Source organism: Nasonia vitripennis, chromosome 3, assembly GCF_009193385.2.
Source record: "Nasonia vitripennis strain AsymCx chromosome 3, Nvit_psr_1.1, whole genome shotgun sequence".
Taxonomy (NCBI): Eukaryota; Metazoa; Arthropoda; class Insecta; order Hymenoptera; family Pteromalidae; genus Nasonia; species Nasonia vitripennis.
The window spans coordinates 110390-129736 of NC_045759.1; the positions used below are offsets into that span (position 1 = coordinate 110390).

Genomic DNA, 19347 nt, shown 5'->3' on the forward strand with positions numbered 1-19347 from the left:
TTATTGCGATACATTTTTTATTCAATTGAACGTGATTCGTGTTGAGTGTTTAAAAAGTTACACTTGTAAAAATACGACGAGAAATAGTAGACTTTGGATTATGTTTGTGAAAAAAGTACTTGTAATAAAATTGTAAATCGTGTGGCTCACAAATCTATATTTCAACTAAACTCATCGCGCACAGCAATGACGTATTTCGTAAAGACTATTCAACTCAACGTATTTATCATTAATAATACAGTTGTGTTGTGCTTTAAGTATGACATATTATTATCATCGTGGCCTCAGCTATTATAGGCCCAAACACATATACATATATTTACACTTTGAAATTCTTCTATGGTTAGAACTTAATGAAAACACTTAGCTGCAGATGACAGAGTGTCAAAGAAATAAGGCATGTTTTTACAACGTGCAGTTCCTATTATTATATATTATTGAAAGCGTATATGATACTGTATTTACATAATCTCGCATTGTTATAAATTCCTAAGTTATTGCTATGTACTTTTTCTATTGCAAAATTTTACTAAATTGTATAGTATGCGATAAAATTCAACTTTTTCTGTAACTATATCAAGAAATCGAACCTGCTCAGGTCGACAACTATACAGAGCGAATGACAAGGAGATGGAAAAACAAAGTAGTTGGCTGCAATCTCAGTCGTAGGTGAATTTCCCGAGTTCTTTCTTGATAGCGGCGATAAGGGGTACGGCTGGATCCTCGGGCCTGAGCTGCGAGTCGGCAAGAACGCGGACGAGCTCAACTTCTGGCAGGTTGGGGCGGTGAAATGGCCCGGCGCTTAGAGGCCGACTGGCCCAAGCACCACGTGGCTGGCTCCTGATCTTGCCCGTCTCAGGGATGACGAGGTCGCTCGGCAGCGAGGTGCGCGCTCGCGACGCCATCAGCTCCGCGTTCGGCGATGCCAGCGGACTATAAGTTGTAGAAAAGGCTTTCTCAATGCGTCACTTTTCTCATTTCCGAAGCATGTTGCCGTCGTCGATATAGTTATAATTATAAAATGCCACATCTTACGCACTGCCTATAATTAACGCGAAACACAAAGACAATTATATGAGCTTACTACCTCACATGAGCGGATTTTCCTCGATAGTCCGGGGCAGCCCACTGAAGTGGACCCTGACCTGTATCGTGCGATCTCCTTTCGCTAGTTCGTTGTTGTTGTTGTTGTTGTTGTTGTTGTTGTTGTTCCCGAGGCTGTTTGGGCTCTCGAGTGCCGAAGAGACTGAAGGAATCCTCGAGTAGTTCGTTGAGTCGGCGACGCGCCCGGCCAACCGCTCCCGAGTGAGGTACGCGTCCGGGTTCCAGGTCCGCTTCGGCCGGCGCTGCCGTTGCATCGACGTAGTTACCTTGCAACACGTCACGTCTTTTCAACCGGCGAGTCCATCCGGCTCTACGCGGGCTGTGCTACTCGGGAGATCAACATAGCCGGAGTACTCCGATGCTTGTTTTGCACATTCGCAGGCATAATTGCGGGGTACTCTGACTTTGTTAAATCTTCGCCTCGTGGCCTTTCATTCGTGACCGAGGATTCACGTATTAAAGTGAGTAGTGCAGGGGACAATACCTTCCACAGCTCGTTTTCTCTTCAGGTCCCAAACGATAGGACCCAAGACTCCGGGATCCTTGGCTTCGCTCGACGCTCTTGCGAAGTACTGCTCGCCATTGCTCTTGAAGCCGTACTCCTTGATTTTCATCTCGGGAGAGTCCGATTCCAAGTCCAGATGTTTCACCTGCGAAAAGAGAATGAATAGCGCAAATTGGAAGGAAGAGTAATTTATCTTAATATATATCTATATCAAAGCTCTGCACTCACGACTACAGGCTCGAGAACCTTGGAGAGCGGTTCGACACTTCGCATACTAGGAAACTGCTTGCACGAGGGCATGGAAAGATAGGAGTGCGGCGAGCCCGTGGCCTCGTCGAGCTCGGCACCGAAGCCCTTCTCCAGCGACTCGAGGGTGTCAGGAGGAGCGGCGTTGCCGGATCCGCTGCAGCCCCTCGAATCCGGCAGCGAGTCGGCAGCGGCCGAGCGAGGCCGATCGGGCGCGTTCGCTCGTTGGACGCGCCTGCGGCAATCGCACACGGGCTGTATAAGTATTTACTAAGGCACCGAGGCACCGACGCGAGTCAGTCAATGTAATTTTCCACAGCGCGTTCCATTACCCTTTATTGTCAACCGCGTCCGCGTAATCCAGCGTGTCCCAGGGATTGGCGTTCTCGCTCAAAATGTCTCGGGCGTCGATGTCGATGGTGTCCTGCGATCCCGGGGTCGCGCGCCTCAAGCCGCTCGTCATCTCCGTCTGTGCGAGATATCGATGCTGCTTACATATATATATATATTGTGTAATCGCTAATCGATATAAGGCGAATAGCGACGGGTCGTTAGGAAATTCAGCGACGAGCCTCACCATGGCCTCCGTCTCGGAGGTGTAGGCAGTGTTGTCGATGCCGCCGGGCGTTGTCGGCGCGTACTCCTCGTCCTTGCCGGCGAGTACCCTGCGATCCGGCAGCGGCGGCGCGGACACGGCGCTCTGGGCCCGCTTCCGCTTGCTCAGCAGGAGGAGCCCGAGGACGAGGACGGCCAGCAAGACGAGGCCCGCTCCCGCGGCGCCGAGCAGCAGCCAGGCGTCCCGCCTCCTCGACAGCGCTAGAGGACGAGATTCTTTTAGATAGGCTGCAAGCAACAAAACACGGCCGGGCTACAGGACTTTGCACTTTTGCGGATGAATGATTAAGGTCGGCTCACGCTCGCTCTGAATGATGACCGGCGCGCCGAGCTCGAGGGCGACCTCCTGGGCCGACAGCAGCGCCATGTCCTTGGCGGCGCTCTCCGCGGGCACGGGCTTGCCGCCGAGGTGCACCGTGTAGATGAGCCTGGTGGCGCCGCCCTCGATCCTCGAGGTGTTCTGCATGCGCACCTGCACGAGGCCCACCTCGCGCTCCGCCTCGCGCAGCTGCCCGGCCAGCTGGGCCGGAGCCTCCGCGGCAACTGGCGGCAGGGTCCGCTTGCTCTTGGCTATGCGCACCGGCCGCATGCGCAGCAGGGAAACGCTACTGCTCGTCGTCTCGTCCGTCGCCTCGTCCGTCGTCTGCGGGTTGGTGAGCTTGGAATCAGCGCTCGGTCGGCCAGTCGGGTCTGGCCGGTTATCGGCTAATGGCTCGTAAGTAAATGGTACTCAGTACTCACCGCCGTCAGATTGTCGGGCCCGGCGCCGGGAGCCCGGTCTGCCTGAGGCTTGGGCGCCTTAGGCGGCCTGGGGAAGCGGGCCTGCCGCGCGCGGCTCTCCGGCAGGAGGCCCAGGTGGCGCTGCTGCTGCCGCGCGAACGCCGCCTTGTAGAGCCGGGCCAGGCGCAGCTCGACCCTGGGGGGCACGCTCTCGCCGGCTTTCAGCACCGTCAGCAGCCAGTACCTGCGAGCGCGCGCGCGCGCGTGCGGCCTCGTCCATTACTTCATTGCTCATTCGTTATACTTATACGCAAGCGGTGCTGATCGTGCTAGGTTAGAACTTTGTGAATTTGAGAAGTGCATGCACGATATATATCGCACCTCGGGCCGGGGTCTTGCCCGACGAGCACGCCGATGCCGTTGCGCTCGAGGTCGTCCAGGAGCGTCGGCGTCGGCTCGATGCAGGAGGCGCAGTCGAGCGGCGGCCGCGCGTCCTCCTCGGGTCGCCCCCGATCCCGTCCCGGCACGTAGACCGTCGCCGTCTGCTGGAGGGTTCGCGTCTCGTACAGGGTGAGGATCTGCTCCGGGTCGAGCCATGACGGCGCGTCCTCGACTCCGGTCCAGAAGAAGTCCTGCAGGTGCACCCGGCGACCAGGTAGGTGCTCGATAAGCACGATCTCGTCCTCTGCGGCGCGCAACGGTAATGTAGCTACCAAGCTAGGTTAGGTCGCGCGGCTATTGTATACAAGCTGGGGACCTCTCTATGAAATACCTATGCATCTCTAGCTATGTCCCGCCTGTTTGTACGCGAGGTGCAGTCTACATAGACTGCTGTGTAGACGGCCGCAACATTGGCGGCAGGCGAGCTGCATTGCTGCGTAACCAGGTCGCGCGGCGTATCGCAAAAGACAAGAGCGAGCAGAAGTCGTCGAACCGCGTTGGGTCAACAATCGGCAGTTTGCCTCCCGCTGTCCGCGCACGCGATCACGTGACTGCGGATCATCGCTTGGCGCTTGATACCTGCGTCTCCGTTGGCCACGAGTCGATATCGAAAGCTGCAGTCATAAGAATACCCAGCGGAGTCGAGACAAGCCAGGGAGCGCGACAGGAATGAGGAGAACGAGCGCACCGGAGCTGCCAGCTTAAGACTCGGCAGGTTCTGACACGCGATGTGTCGCGCTCGTCCGGCATTACACGAGCAGACGAGCTATGGGGAAGAAAAAGAGCGACGCCGGCCGGGCTTGTTAGGTAATATATGTATATCGAAAATGATGGATGCGCTGACAGAGTGCGCGCCCTCAAAGTCTCAAGCTCAACGCTCGCGATCACGAGCGCGCGTGGAGAGAGCTCTTGGGCGCTTTTCGTTGGGAATGCGCTCGCGACGCGAAAAATGATCTTTACCAGCCAAAAGTATAGGTATCGCGAAGGTCGCGCGCTGTGCCGATGTGCCGGTCGAGCCACAGTTGGCGATTAGCATCATTTGGCCACTCATTCCAAGTATAGGTCCTTTGTTTCGTTGTAAGTAGGGCCGACCCGATTCCACGGTCTGCTTGTCTGCTTGTCTGCTTGTCTGCTTGTCTGCTTGCTACTTCCGCCGCGGAAGTCATAAGCTAAACGGGCCTTATATAGTGCGCGGAAATTCGATTTGTTTTTCCGCGTGCGCGATCCGTTGATTCGTTGTTTTCATGTAGGTACCTATATGCATGTACATTGTACATGCAGAGCCGCGAGGGCCCGAGATAAGCGAAGCGCGATGGCCGGCGATGGGCGTGAGCCCGCATCAGCGAAGCGTGAAAAATAGACAGCTACACCGCACAATAGCCGTGCACTACGTATGCCTACCGCATAAAATGCGCTGGAACACCGTACGAGGGGTAGCTCAGGCATTTTTAGCGCGCAATGCAAGTGTTAAATCGATAGAAAAGTGAGTTCCTATGGTAAATGTCGCTCGCGAGTTCGTCATACACATCTCGCGATCGTCAGTTAGCTGTGTTCGATTTTCCCGCGCAACTGTGTCACTGCATCCTTCAACAAAGTTGACAAGTACGCTCGATGCCGATTGCCAGGTGCTAGATCAAGTGCAGTGCCAGCTCGGCGACTCGATATCGCGCCCTCGTCTATAACTTACTCGAGTGCGCGTTCGCATCCTTAATCATCGATTAAATCGATTAAGACCCTCCATTGCCATTAGCGTCGCGCCAAGCTTTCAATTCCCGGCGACAATCTCGACTCCGATGCATGCTGCCTCCGCGGTCCGAGCAGGACGCGCTGTTACTACTTGCAGTTTGCACTCGCTTTACGGCACCTGCCGGCCAGTGCAGCACGGCTCACGCGCGCCGCCCGATCCAAGAACATATTCTACACCGTACTACACGCAATGATAACATTATTACGCGCGTCATCGCGAAGGCAACATCTAATTGACCTGTGTGAGTGCATACGGGCTGCACGCTTAGAAACATCAACAATAAGTCGGCGATATCGATTAGACGGCGTAATTTCCTACACAGAGAGAGAGAGAGAGAGAGAGAGAGAGAGAGAGAGAGAGAGAGAGAGAGAGAGAACGCGTCAAGCTGTCGGTGCAGACAATAACATCGAAGCAGAGGCGTGAATGAAGAAGAATCAAGTACCTGCGCCAGGAGGCAGGGCCGCCTGGATGTGCGCCAGAACGACGGCGAGCAGCAAGAGTATCGCTAGGTTAACGATCGCGCCGGGACATGGCTGGCAGTGCACGAGGGAGGCGACGCTGCGGCCCGTGACAGACCAAAGCATCGCGAGACTCCAACTGAGCCTCACCTCACCTGCCAGCTGCTACAGCCGCACGCTCACCTGCCCGAGTGGCGCATGCGTGTAATTCATAGGTATTCTTTCATCCGCAAGCTATAATCGCCGAAGGATCCACTTTCGGCATCAGGGAACATTTTAAAAAGACATAGTCCAGGCTTTTTTCGTCATTCAGTATATTCTTTAAATTGTTACCGTCATACGGAAACCATTACTTACAAAGCAAGTAGTGTACGCAAATTTATCGACATGAAATCATTTCAGCGTCGATATTTATCTTATTTTCCTTTGTTACATAGCACTTTTACACGCTACACGATAATGATTACAATAATAATATTACATTATTAATAATCAAAGTAATGAAAATAATAATAACATGATAATATAATAATAAAAATAATAGCAACAATAAAAACTATTCGATTTAAAGTTATTAGAATAATAGTTACAGTAATAATAATGCATAATGTAACATTAATAATACCTCGGTACAATGCGAACATGCCTCGCCTTTACGATTCGTCGAATAACCGTTAGCATTATTATTATTATCATCATCATCATCATCATCATCATCATCATCATTATTATTATTATTATCATTATTATTATTATTATCATCATATAAACAGGAGCTTAAACGCAATAGGACTTTCGTGTAAGGCACGCATCATCAAAATTTCCGCATTTGCAATATTTGCGTTTAAGGCTGCAGTGTACTCTTTCTCTCTTGCACACACACACACACACATACACACGCGCGCGCGCACATATATATATATATATATATATAAAACATGCGGGACTGTCTCTTAGCTTTAGCTTCGCAGGCAAATGTTTTTTTATTTCATATACATAATGCATGCGTAAATTTACGTAAACGTAGGTTCTTTTTTGTTTATTTTCATATTTATAACGTAGCTCGTTTAACATATGGTCGTTACATATTACTATACGTATGTACAAAAAAAATGATATATACAAAATATTTAGCGGTTACTTTAATTTTAACATTAGATCCCCTTGTTTTATGCCTCCGCGTTCCCTTCTGTCCCCGTTTTGTAAAGTATACAAAATCTTAGCCGTCCTTGATCCGCAAGTTATCGGCCGAGTATCCAAAGCGAATATCGATATCGCTTATATATACGGTTTTCCTCAAAAAATTCTTCTAACTAAATAGATATTTATATACTAAAATACAAAATTTGATCTCGTCGACGAAACTCGATTACATTTTTTTTTCTCATACTCGCGCCCGTATAATGGTTTTTGTTTTCACTATATACCACGCACGTTAGATGAATGGCATTACAATTAATTAAGGCACATGCTTTCGGTGAGATCAAACGCTGAGCGTTGTTATTTGTATCATTTGTTTTGTTCCGATTCAATCGATGTCATCTTAACAAATTTTGTAACAATTTTACAAATTTTAGTAGCAACAATACAGAAGCACGTGAATCAACGTGCCTTTAGAAAATGCAAAAACCTCTTAGACGGTTAATTCAATTGTCTTTAAATAACGTAAAGACAAAACAATTAACCCCATGAATGTACATTGACATTGCACGCGATGATTTCCAATATACTACATTACGTTTTAAAAAGGCAGACCAGCTGCTCGGTGGGCTTCAGACCCTATGCTCTGCTTTCCTTTTAATTTCTTTGAATGATATATCATATTACAGCGTTGAACTTTGAATTTGTTAGTTTTCAAAATTTTGATGTTTCGTATTACAGTTCAGTCGTGCATGGCACCTGTATTTTCCTTCCAACGTAAATAATTGCAAACAACAACAATTCAAGGATATGAACAATATTCTTTAAAACATGAAAAAACCTGTGTGACAGTTCTCACTCACTTTTAAAACGAGCTTTGAATAATTGTTGTTATTTACAAAAAGTTTGCCAAACTCCAATCGAGTCTCATTCTTTGACGAGCCTTCTTTAAAGCGTTTATTCGCGTATTTCGATCGCGAAGCTGAATAAAAAAAGCTATTAGCGAGGATAACCTTCCTTGAGCCTAACCTATCTTTCTTGCTACCAACACAGGCTCTCCCCCCCCCCCTCACTCTCTCTCATTCTCATTCTCTCTTACTATTTTCACAATGCAACAATTCAGAATTATATTGTAACAGTTGGAATGAATTTTAAAAATATTCGTTTACACAATTGAATTTTTTTCTGCACAAATCAATCTATAATTCTATACAATTTCACCAAATCTTGGCATTATGTTAATATCATTCAAATTAAATAGTTTTACTCCGAATCGAATGCACAATTCGATCAACGCACGGACAGATATTGTTCTGTTTCGTGGTTCATTTTGAATAGCGTCATCAGACTGTTACAATATAACGGCATATCTAGCGCAATCCATTCTACATTTTTTTTCGTTAAGGTAAATACTGTTTTTAATAATGAATGTGTCGTGCCTGTTACACTCAAAAATTTAACTTGGTTTATTAATAAATTCTAAAAACTTGTTTAAGTTAATTCTTGAAGAAATTTTAAAGTGTAATTTGTAAACGAATGCCTTGAATTCGTAAACTTTGTCTAATTTTTAAAACAAACAATGCTATTCACATTAGTTTAATAATATTCCATTTTTTTCAAGGGGGGGATTAGTTTTCACTCTTGAACATTATATTAAATTTGATCATTTCCTCAAATAAATCTATGCTTTCATTTTTTTTAACAATAATTCATTTGATTCAATGTTAAGTATCAAATTTTGATGGTTTCATTTTTGTATCATGTCTTCACATTCAATACGTATTTACACAGCGAAAACGAAACATACTCTATGGAATCAACGACTATAAGTGATAAAGTGGGCGAACAATACTACACTACACATAAGAAGCTCTTTTTACACTGTACAAGAGGGAAATTCATGCTGTATTCAACGATATAATTCTTTCACACTTCGACGCCAAGTACACGGTCAACAACGTACTCGTACCTCTTGGGCTCACCATCCTCTTCCTCGGTCGTAGATTTTTGTGCATCACCAGTCTGTGCAACTTCGTTGCTCTCAATCGGATCCCTCACAATTTTATCATTGCTGGTCTTGTCGGTTGCTGCAGCTACAGTAGCCGTTGAATTTGTCGATATGACTGCGACAGCTGCGGGACTACTAGATTTCCTGCTAGCATAGTTGTGCTGAGAGCCAACGTTTCTGGAGCTAGCAGTGTTGTTAGAAATTCTGCTAGGCTCTGAGGCGTACCTTCTGTGATCGGAGCCAGTGGGCGTAATCTTGTCAACGACAGACTCGTCTGGTGGTAAGAGGGGCACGTTTAGGTTAATCCGGGTAAAAAAAGCCATTTTTTCTCTGTAAATTAAATTTCTGTTTAGTATAAACGCAGCTTAAAATTTTTCGAATTCACGTCTTTTTACAAAGAGCTGTTATACGCTACTTACTTGAATGATATTATATCGGGCTTGCCTTTGCCAGCCTTGGTCTTCCTAAGTTTGTAGATTTCTTTGCTAGTCTTCCTGAGCATTTTTTCCACCTTCTTGTCTTCAACGCTCTTGCCGTTTTTGCCATTCTCAGCCTGTTGCATCAAATTCTGGAATTTGTCGTCTTCCAAAAGCCAACTAGCCATGTCTACGTCACCCTTCTCGCGAGCCTGTTCAAGCCTCTGCTTCAACTCTCTTAGCCTGCTCAGTTCATCATGCAAATTGGTCAGGCGTGCGTGTTGCGCTTGCAGGTCCAGTTCAAGATCTAGCGAGGTGCGAGCTGTCGCGGGGAAGTGCGTTGATTTGGACTTTGACACAGTCGAAGGTGACTTGCAGCTCAGAGCCGATGAAGGTCGCCGCCAGCGCAGTGAACGGCGTTCCACCGAGTTGCGCTGGAAGGGTCCGCCACGGCGATAGAGCGGCATGCTGCTGTCACTGTCACTTCGGTTTAGCTGGAGAAATGAGTAAACATTATATTGCGATTTGGTAAGTTATTTTCGTTTCTAGCGTGTATCTGACCGTTTGTCAACAGATATACGAAAAAGGCACTTACTCTACATATGTAATGGTTTCGGCTAACCGCTGCACTCGGCGAGAACGTCTGACTTCTCTTGATGACGATAGAGTTTTTGTCGTCGTGCACGGCACCAGGCACGACTCCCGCAGCTGATAATCTTCTCTGCTTTCCCTGTTCCGGAATGAAGACGCATTCCGTGTTCGTTTCTTTATCCGAGGTTTGATTGACCGCTACCGTCGTTTCTTCTGCTGCCGCTAATTCCTCATCCTCCTGAAAATACGAAAATTTTCATTGAAAATATTTCACGTTTCACATGAACCTTTTAATGCAGCTTAGCGTTCAACAAATCAATTGCTAACCTCGTGTTCAAGTACATCCTCAAGCACGCTTTCCTCCATCATAAACTCAACAATGATTCCGTCTTCGTCGCTATCGTCGCTGTCTCCGCTAGCACTGTCGCTATCTCCATCTTCTTCCTCCTCTTCTTCGGGACTCTTCAGACAGTTGGCCAGTTCCTCGAGTCTTAGAGAGACTGCTGTCTGCAGCTCGTCGCAACCCTGATTGCGGGTCAGCGTTGACGTCTGTGAGCTAATGATTGTGCTCTCGTCGCTGCTCTCCTCCTTGGCATTCTGACAGGCGCTACTGCTGCTGCTCTGACCACTGCCTCGATACATCGATATATCGGACTCCTGCTTGTCGTGCTTGCTCACCAGCTGCTGCTGCGACGCGGAGAGCGACTGCGAGGATCGCGAGGTGCTGTTTGTATCGGACGAGCTTGAAGGTTGCATGAAACGACACGACAGGATATTGTACCATTTGACACTCGGCGTTTCTGGACTAAAGTCTGCTAGCGAGACTTGGGCCGAACCCTAAAAAAATACAGTACGCATGTGTTATTGAATATTCAAAGCGTTGATTTAGGTAAAGTATTAATGCTGCAGAAACGGTAAGCACAACTTACCAAGCACTCCTCAGACTCGCCGCTCGTGCACCAAACATTGACTTGCAGAGTTTTCGTGTAGAGCTTATTAAGTGGCACGGCAATGGGAAATGTTTCGCCAAAGGTGGGCTTCCGCATATCGATCACCGGTTTCGTGCAGCATACTTGGTTCACTGGCGCTTGCATTGGTAACAGAGCAACTTTTATGTACCTATAAAGAGAAAATACGTTGCAACTAATCAGAACGATAATTTTTTTTAAAGCGACCAAATCTATCATCAAGTCTCAAGTAGATTTAACATTTAAGTTTGCGGGAAATTCGATATTCGCGAGATGGATAATAGGGCAGCAGTGACGGCTTATCATTCGCAGTCGTCACTAGTAAGTCAATATACGTTTTAAATTTCGGTACATACACTTGCATGCTGTCTGGAATGTAGAGGGCGGCAAGGTTTCTTGCACGCTCGATGCCAATGTGAAGAAGCCCGTCGCTGATTGAGTACCTGCAGCGAGAGAGTTTATTGATTGCAATAGGGAAACTAGTCAACTCTGAAATATTTTAACGTTGATACAAAAACTGAAAAAATACCTCAGTTTTATCTGGACCTGTGCCGTTTCGAGGTTGGCATCGTTATTCATGAGGGTGTCAGCTCCTGAAATTCCGGACAGTCGTCTCCTGTTCGAAGCCTCGAAGACACCGGAGTCCCCGGCTACGCTTTCGTCGGATACAGCAGCCGAGACAGATCTCGTGTTCGTACCCGAGGAGCTAGCACGAGACCTTATACCCATGGGTGGTGGCGTTTCGCTGATTGGCGACAGAGGCGGTTCTTGTGTGAGTCCTGTATTATTATTATAATTATTGTAATGAAAAGACTTGCAAATAAAAGAGATTATAGGTAAAGAACCGACCAGCGAGAGCCGGCCTGCCGAGACCGCTACCCTGCGACATGTTGCAGGACTGTAGGTCCATGGGCGTCTGCGCGTTGTGTTTCGGTTGTTGCTGCTGCAGCTGAAGCTGCTGATGTAGCTGCAACTGTTGCTGCTGCTGCTGCTGCTGCTGCTGCTGCTGCTGATGCTGATGATGGTGATGGTGATGGCTGTGTTCGGTATTGGCGCAGTGTTGCTCTTGTATCGTCTGCTGGCTGAACCTAAGCTCCGCGAGCTTGTCTTCAAGCTGCATCCTGTCGAGGTGCGAGGTAGTCGTCGTCGAGGCCAGCAGCCTAAGTTGCTGTCTCCGCTGAAGCTCGATCTGTTCATAAGCCGGTGGCGGTCCAACCGGGGCGTTTTCGTAGAGAGGCGAGATTGGTGGCGAGACGCTCGACAGGCTGGACCTGGGCGAGAGGCTGGGTTGCGACCTCCCTGGCGACGGAGTGCCGAGATTGTTGTTGTTGTTGGTGTTGTTGCTGCCACCGCTGTTGTTATTGTTGTTGTTGCTGCTGCTGGCGTTACTGCTGCCGCTGTTGGCGGCGGCGGCGGCGGCGGCGACGGCGGTGACAGACTGTTCGGAGCCCTTGAGAAGGCGCTCGACACGGCGGTGCAGGTCGACCATATCGACGGGCCTCTCCTGTTGCGTCGTGCCCATGCACTGGGGACCACCGTAGATGTCAGTGAAGCTGAGGCCCGAGCTGAGCGAGCCCTTGCTGCTGGTCGTGCTGAGACTACCGAGCGACGAGCTGCTGCTCACGGAGAGCGTGCTGGCCGAGAGGCTCTTGAGCTGTCCCTCGAGCATAGCCATCGACCTGCCGCAGGTTAGAATAGGTAAGTTAAGCAAGTAATGGCTTATCGAATGAATTAGGCTGAAAAGGAAGAGTGAATCACCTGAGAGCGTCCCTGAGCTGCTGGAGCAGCAGCTGCTTCTCCTCGTGGAGCCTGACGCGATCGGTGATGGTCTTGTTGGAGAGCTCGAACGCGTTGTTGAGATCCTGCTCGAGCCTGCGTATCTCGCACTGTATCTTCTTCATGTCCTGCTGCGTGCGCGTGTGGGGCGTTATGCCGCGGAGCTCGCGCAGTAGCTGCTCCTTCTCCTGGAAGAGCAGGAGCTTGTCCTTGTCGCTCTCGGTCTGGCCGGGTATGACCTTCTCCTCGAGGTCGGCGAGCTGCTGCTGGATCAGCTGGATCCGCTTCCTGGCCTCGTCGTACTGGAGCCTCATCCGGGCCATTTCGGCGAGCCGGGTGCCGATCGGCACGAGCTCCCCCGAGAGATCGGTCTGCGAGGCGGTGCTCAGCTTCTCCTGGGGCAGACTGAGGGTGCTCGCCTCGGGACTGCCCTCGCAGAGCTGCAGCCTCGTCAGCTCGTCCTTCAGCTGCGCCAGCGACTGCATCAGCTCGGCCTTCTCCTTCTCGCCGCTGCTCAGGCTCTTCTGGATGTTGCGCAGCTCCGTCATTATCGCCTGGGCCTCCGTTATGTTGTAGCATCCCGCGTGGTGCGAGCTCAGCTTCTGCTCGACGCTGAACAATCGAAGGGCACGGCGCGGGGTAACATAACATAATTCATTCACGTAGTCTGGCAAACAAGGAGTACGCGCGTTTGCCAAGAACGCGGAAGACACTCACCTCGCCAGGGTGTCGACGCCGCGCTGCGTGCAGCTCATCTCCGCGCGAATCTGCTCCAGTTCGCGCTTGAGCCGCGAGACCCGCTTCCTCGCCAGCGCCACGTCGCACTTGAGCAGGTCCGGATCGTATTTCGTGCTGAGCGAGCTCGAGCTCGAGCAGACTGAAAAGGGGTGAAAGGGTATTTGTTATTCTGATCCCTGCGGGATGGCGAGCTGATTCAGAGCTTATTATACTTACGGCTGGTGCGCGAGGCGCCGAGGGTACTGAGCGCATTGTTCAGGTGGTTGTACTCGTCCTGAGCTAGGCACAGCCGCTGCTGCTTTACGTCGTAGATCTCCTTTTTCGCCTGAAACACGCAGAGAAGCGGCCTTGATTATTGCATCGACGATTTACTCAATTCATCGCGCATAAAAAACATTGCATTACATCGCAGGTATAGCCTCGACTGTCGAGTCGAGCGAGCGTCAAACGTGAGCTATGCACAGGGGCAGGCTCTCGGTATCCTTCTAGGACTGTGATCGCGTCGACATTGCCGAAGCATAATTCATGATAATACGGAAAATGAACGCGGGAAAATTATTGATTTCCGTTTTCCGAGCGTAGCCGCATTACTTATCTGGAATTTCATCGCGGCGCGGCCGCTGAAAAGAAACAAGAGGAAGGCAGCTTCGGGCCGCCGTGCGCGGACGGGCGAAACGCATATCGACGATCGCCACGCGCGGCATTCCAGCACGAGTCTCTCGATTTAGCGCAGCTGCGCAGGCGCAGGGGGCGCAGAGGAGCTACGAGGAGGAGGGAGGGAGGGAGGGAGGGAGGGAGAGAAAGAGATACAGCGCTGCACAGGCTCCGCGAGTCGCGGATGAACATGGGATCGTGATCAAGCGGCTCGGTTTTGCGATCTGTCTGATGCCGTGCATGCACCTCTTTGCGAATAGCCGTTTTTGGGACCGTGTGCAGGGAGCAGTACGATTGGCTTGGAAAATTCGTCGTTCGAACAGGAAGATATATCACTATTGCCAATAGATAAGATTGTGAAAACTCGTAAATAGATTGATTTGCCAGTGCACGCAACACTTTTCAGCTAATTCGAAAATCGAATCGAAGCAGAGGAGGAAGAAAAAGGAGAGCATCGACGCCCGATTCATTCGGAATATCTCATAAGCGAGAAGCCGAGAAAAAATTCCTCAAACTCGACGCGAGGAATCCAGCCGCGGCGGCCGGCTCCCGTCTTCTTTCACATTCCAGCGCGCGCGCGCTCGCACACACACACACACACACACACACACATTCACACGCTCGGACGCACAGCTCCGAGAGCTGTAAGATCGGTATACAAGCGTCGGCGGTCAGCGGCCGAATCCGTGATGGAGAAAAATGACGATTTTCTCTTTGCGCAGGCAATTCAGAAACAAGTGCTGCCGAGGCTCGCTGATCCTTACGTATTCGCAGTAGTAGTAGGCCGTGGCATCGCTATCGTCTCGCCTGTAGCACTGCTCCCAGTAGAACCTCTGAATCTGCTCGTCGTTCTCATAATCGTTCTGGTAGCACATCCGCATCTGGTAGCGCGACACTACGTTCTCGTAGATTTGCTCCTGGTGGCCGTTCTGTTGCTGTTGCTGCTGCTGATGCTGCTGCTGCTGCTGCAGCTTACTGCTCCGCAGGGTTTGTTGCTGGCACTGGTAGTTTTGCTTCTGGTTCTGTTGATGGTACACGTTGTGCCGGTAGTAGTGCAGCTGCTGCTGCTGCTGCTGCTGTTGGTGGAGGTGGTGCTGCTGCTGCTGCTGCTGCTGCTGCTGCTGGTGAAGCTGCCGAAGCTGCTGGCGCCGGTGGTGCAGCTGGAGCTGGTGGTGCTGCTGCAGCAGCAACTGGCCGCAGTCATCGCGCGTCTGATAGTTGTTGATGATCCTGTACTGGGGATGGTACGCCCGAGTCTTGCTGCTCGCGCTCGTCCTGGCAGGGCTCTGGCTGGCCCCCGTTGACGAGGTGCTGTCGTAGTTGTCGACGTAGCTACGGTACTGGTGCGCCGGTACGAGTACGCAGAGGGTGTACTGCCGGTCCATGCCGGTCCTCCGCGCCGACACTCGGACACAGCTCTCGCGAGTACGGCTCCTCTCTCTCTCTCTCTCTCTCTCTCTCTCCCTTTCTCTCGCTCTTTCTCGGCGCGCTGCTGCTCTTGGCCTTCTGTAACCTTCGCCGAGAGCTGCGGCTGCTCGACTCTCTTTCCGCCGAGATCCTACTCTCTTCCTCTTACGCTCCCTGTACCGCTCTCTTGGATCCTACTTGGCGCATACTTTTGCACGGCACTGGCACGCGCGCCGCGTGCGCGCGCACACACACACACACACAGACACACACGCGCGCGCACGCACGCACGCACGCACACACACAATGACAGGCACACACTAAAGGACGCGTGCTGCAACGGCTCTCTTTCTGTCTCGCTCTCACTCGCAGTGGTGGCGGCACGATGGAGCAGGATCACCTCATCTTCGCGAGAAGGCCTCCACCAGACTGGTCGGTTACGGGCCCGAAATTCCGATCCCCACCTCCTCTGCTCTCGTGCGCGCGCGTTCCCTCTCCCTCGCTCGCTCGACTGCGGGCATATAGGCAAGAGCCGAGAGGCTCGATTTTTAAGGGATTCCCCTTTTTACTTTTGTCCTCTTTCTTCGCCTCTCTTTCTGGATCTTTGCCCTTGCGGGTTCCTTGCGCGTGTATTAGTTACGCCCCTGTGTCAGATCCCAATACCTTACTTCTCCGGGGAGCGAGATGAGGCGAAAAAAGTGCGAGATGAAAAAGAGAAGGCGGGAAGTGCAGCAGCACGGGCCACGGGGAGAGTGAGCCCCGCGCCCCGTACGCGCGGTGTTCTCGTTTGGTCGACGAGAACGAGAGAGGGGCAGGAGGAGGGAAAGAGGGAGGGTGGGGGTGGCCCTCCGAGGTCAGAGTACGACCCTGCGAGAGGTAGGGAGAGACGCGATCCCGCTCGTAGTAGTAGTAGAACCGACCTTGAGTCGCGCATTATTCTCCGTCCTTGTTGGAATTTCTGGGCCTGCTTGTGCGTCGGCATGACTGCGAGCATCCAGCGGCGAGCGCCGGGTGGAAGGGAAGAAAGCCGAAGAAAGATTCTCTCTCTCTCTCTCTCTCTCTCTCGCTCTCTTCCTCCTCCGTGCGCATTTTCTTTGTCTTTCTTTGCCTTTTCCATCTCTCGCAGCAGCAGCGGCCTCTTCTCGTTCCTCTGCCTTTTTCCTTCGACGATCCTGCCTGCAGCGCGCGCGCGCGCGCGATCGTGCAATGTGCAAGCTACGAGAAGAGAGCAGTTTTTTTCCAATCTCGCAATCTCGAGTGAGCTTTTGGGGCGCAAATCTCGACTAACGAGGAACTGATTGCTCAAACTTTTTCTTTCTCTCGAGATATTTACTTTTGTATTGGCAATCTATATTTACACCAAGTTGGCTCCTCTACTTTTCTTGAATTCTGCTCCCTGTGCAGCTCTGTCAAAACTTTGGACTCGAATTTTCACGTAGGATTCCAACAGACGCCGCTAGTCTATGCAGCATCCCACGAATCCTTTAGAAGCTGCGTTGCAGCAGCAGAGGTTTTTAATAAGCCGAGCGCGTACACCCACTGCGCATTCCTCCCTCATTTTCTCACGAGAGAGCGCGCGCATATTTTCGCCACGGACACGCGCCGACGATGTTATCGCGCAAAATAGAGCCTGACGCGCGACTCTGTGCTCTCCCCCGCGCAGGAAATGTCGGTCGATGCACGCTGCTACGAGAGAGAGAGAGAGAGACGAACTCGCGGGCTGTGCATTTCGAAGGCTAAGGTGTATTCGTGCTGCTGCTCCTGCTGCTGCTGCATCACATAGGAACGCGAATACCTGTGTACGGCGTATAGCTATAGAGCCGCATAGCAGCAGCTGCAGCTATAAAAGAGAGGAGAGAAGGTAAGCGCAGCAAGGGCGGGGAGGGGGGAAGGAACGAGCGATGGACTGAGAAGAAGAGGAGGAGGAGGAGGAGGAGGAGGAGGAGCGCTGGAATGCAGCCGAGTGAGGAATTCCGGCCCCTCCCGCATATTTATCTGAGCGGACCGCGAGTGGTGTGCGTGCGTGTGCACTGTGCATATGCCTCGGGGGCCGAACACGACTAAGACCCCTTTTATAGCGCTCGCGTGCGAGCTCTGCGCATACGCGCCGAGCGGGGAAGGGCTGTGCACAACAACGCGCTGCGCCTAGGTACACAGACCTAGGTTTTTCCCACTGTACATTATTAATTTCAAGCTCTACGAACTCATCAAAGTCCTGGGAAAAATGAGTCGCAAAGATAAATTCCTACGGATGAGAAATGCCGCCAGAGAGGTCCTTCTAACTTGGATAGAATTGACGAGTGACGTTAGTTATGCAAGTTAGATAGAGACACCTTCGATGGGCACTCCGGCCGAAAGGATACGGAGTGCGAAGATTGTATATTTGGAATTTGCGAATTTTGTGACGCGATCCATCGGCTAATGGAAAATCAGTGTGCGCAGTATATCATACGCTACGGCGACAGGAATTCTTCCACAGGCGATGCGATAGAGATTAAGCCGCCATAGAGAGTGTGCGAGAGAGTGGAGATCGTCGAACGGGAGCCGCGAGCGAGGCCCAGGAATTAAAATAACTAAGTTTAGGGTTAGTCGAAGGAGAGCGCTACCGGCTCTCTCTTTCTCTCTCCCTCACGTGATCACCCTGTGGCTACCGAATTCCGTGCCTCGTAGTTTCTTTTTCCGCGAGAGCGAGAGATCAACGAATATACATATATTGCGAGGTCTCTCGCGCACGGTTTGGGCCCGAAGGCGCGTGGAGTGGGGATCGTCGGCGGAGGAGAGAGGGGGAGACAGGGCCGTCGAAGGTCACGCGGAGAAGGCCCCGAGCGGCCCTTATGCGCGTAGGCCGCCCCCCCCCCCCTCTCTCTCTCTCTCTCGTTCTTTTTGTACCAGAGGCCGAGCAATGCGAAATACCGGAGCCCTTCTTCATGGGGGGCTAGAGAAACGCGCACCTTGATGAAATACGTCAGTATATTATACACTTATGGTAAGCAGATCCGTTACAGACTGCCTTTGCAGATCAACCTCGGAAAGAAGCATGAATAAGGTAACCTTTAATTTGATGAAAATTGTCTTGGATTTAGAGTCGAATTGCGCAAGTTGCTCTACGACAAACTAATCATCCTTCAGGCATAGAAAACGAGCACGAGGAAAAAATCAGCCTGTCGTAGTCAAATGGCCGAGTAGAGCCAACGATTTCGTACTCCTTTTTCATTTTCGTTGCTGCCTGTATCTCTTTCCGTACCCGCTATGACCTACCGCTATGAAGGTCCTTCTCGTCGTCGTTGGGCGTGCATTTTCGTCAGGGGCTGCTACTGATGATAATTGTAACCTCTTATTTTCTAAGAGTCGAATAATAACTGCCAAGTTTTTAGACTTGGCAGTTATTATTCCACTTCCACGCGGCTAATTTTCAATCTAGACCACATTCTGCAGGTCTTTCTTTAGAATTCGAAATGATGGCATGCCCAAAATCGAGGGAAGACTAGGCTCAGCTTGAAGCTCAAGTGACCGCACGAGAATCAAGATAACATGTTGTTTCTATGTCTATGCTGTACAAAGCATACAAGCTGCGGCAAAGCTGGAGAGCACATTCACGTACTCGAGCTCGCGAGTGCACGCTGATGAGATCCGGTTTTTGACCTGCAGCGTGCTATGCGGGGCAAGTGTGCGTGTATAATCCGCACATACATAAATCTCTCTTTCTCCGAGCTCGTGCGGCAGCTGCAGCACATCCACGTATTATACGCAAGAAATGGATCCCCGATTTCTAAGCTTTTTGCCTTTTATTGCCTATAATAATATTCGCGTCGA

General features: G+C 50.6%; 2 protein-coding genes across 6 annotated transcripts in view; both read right to left on the reverse strand.

The window, feature by feature from the left end:
* Nucleotides 1–6133, reverse strand: LOC100679650. Of its 4 annotated transcripts, none has more exons than XM_031926189.2 (10): nucleotides 5821–6133; nucleotides 3572–3875; nucleotides 3212–3434; nucleotides 2771–3113; nucleotides 2433–2671; nucleotides 2188–2342; nucleotides 1838–2090; nucleotides 1589–1754; nucleotides 1088–1370; nucleotides 1–933 (listed from the first exon to the last, which is right to left on the reverse strand). In XM_031926189.2, exons 1-10 carry the CDS (start codon nucleotides 5960–5962, stop codon nucleotides 660–662), a joined length of 2382 nt encoding a protein of 793 aa, XP_031782049.1. In that variant the 5' UTR covers nucleotides 5963–6133; the 3' UTR covers nucleotides 1–659. The 4 variants fall into 4 exon arrangements, with proteins under 4 accessions (XP_031782049.1, XP_031782048.1, XP_031782047.1 ...); XM_031926188.2 differs by having other exon boundaries at nucleotides 2188–2324; nucleotides 2433–2698; XM_031926187.2 differs by having other exon boundaries at nucleotides 2433–2698.
* Nucleotides 6134–19347, reverse strand: part of LOC100119309 (protein kibra) — a 26822-nt gene continuing 13608 nt past the window's right edge. The window contains exons 1-12 of one of the 2 annotated variants that reach the window (XM_031926174.2): nucleotides 14892–16139; nucleotides 13690–13798; nucleotides 13453–13612; nucleotides 12718–13347; nucleotides 11809–12638; nucleotides 11489–11738; nucleotides 11316–11402; nucleotides 10921–11110; nucleotides 10319–10828; nucleotides 9996–10229; nucleotides 9404–9894; nucleotides 6134–9314 (exon numbers count right to left, since the gene is read on the reverse strand). In XM_031926174.2, the coding sequence (XP_031782034.1) occupies nucleotides 8903–9314; nucleotides 9404–9894; nucleotides 9996–10229; nucleotides 10319–10828; nucleotides 10921–11110; nucleotides 11316–11402; nucleotides 11489–11738; nucleotides 11809–12638; nucleotides 12718–13347; nucleotides 13453–13612; nucleotides 13690–13798; nucleotides 14892–15512 (4524 nt within the window). In that variant the 5' untranslated portion in view covers nucleotides 15513–16139 and the 3' untranslated portion in view covers nucleotides 6134–8902. Of the gene's footprint in view, nucleotides 9315–9403; nucleotides 9895–9995; nucleotides 10230–10318; nucleotides 10829–10920; nucleotides 11111–11315; nucleotides 11403–11488; nucleotides 11739–11808; nucleotides 12639–12717; nucleotides 13348–13452; nucleotides 13613–13689; nucleotides 13799–14891; nucleotides 16140–19347 lie in introns of those variants that run through there. The other variant, XM_001603048.6, reaches the window with a different exon arrangement.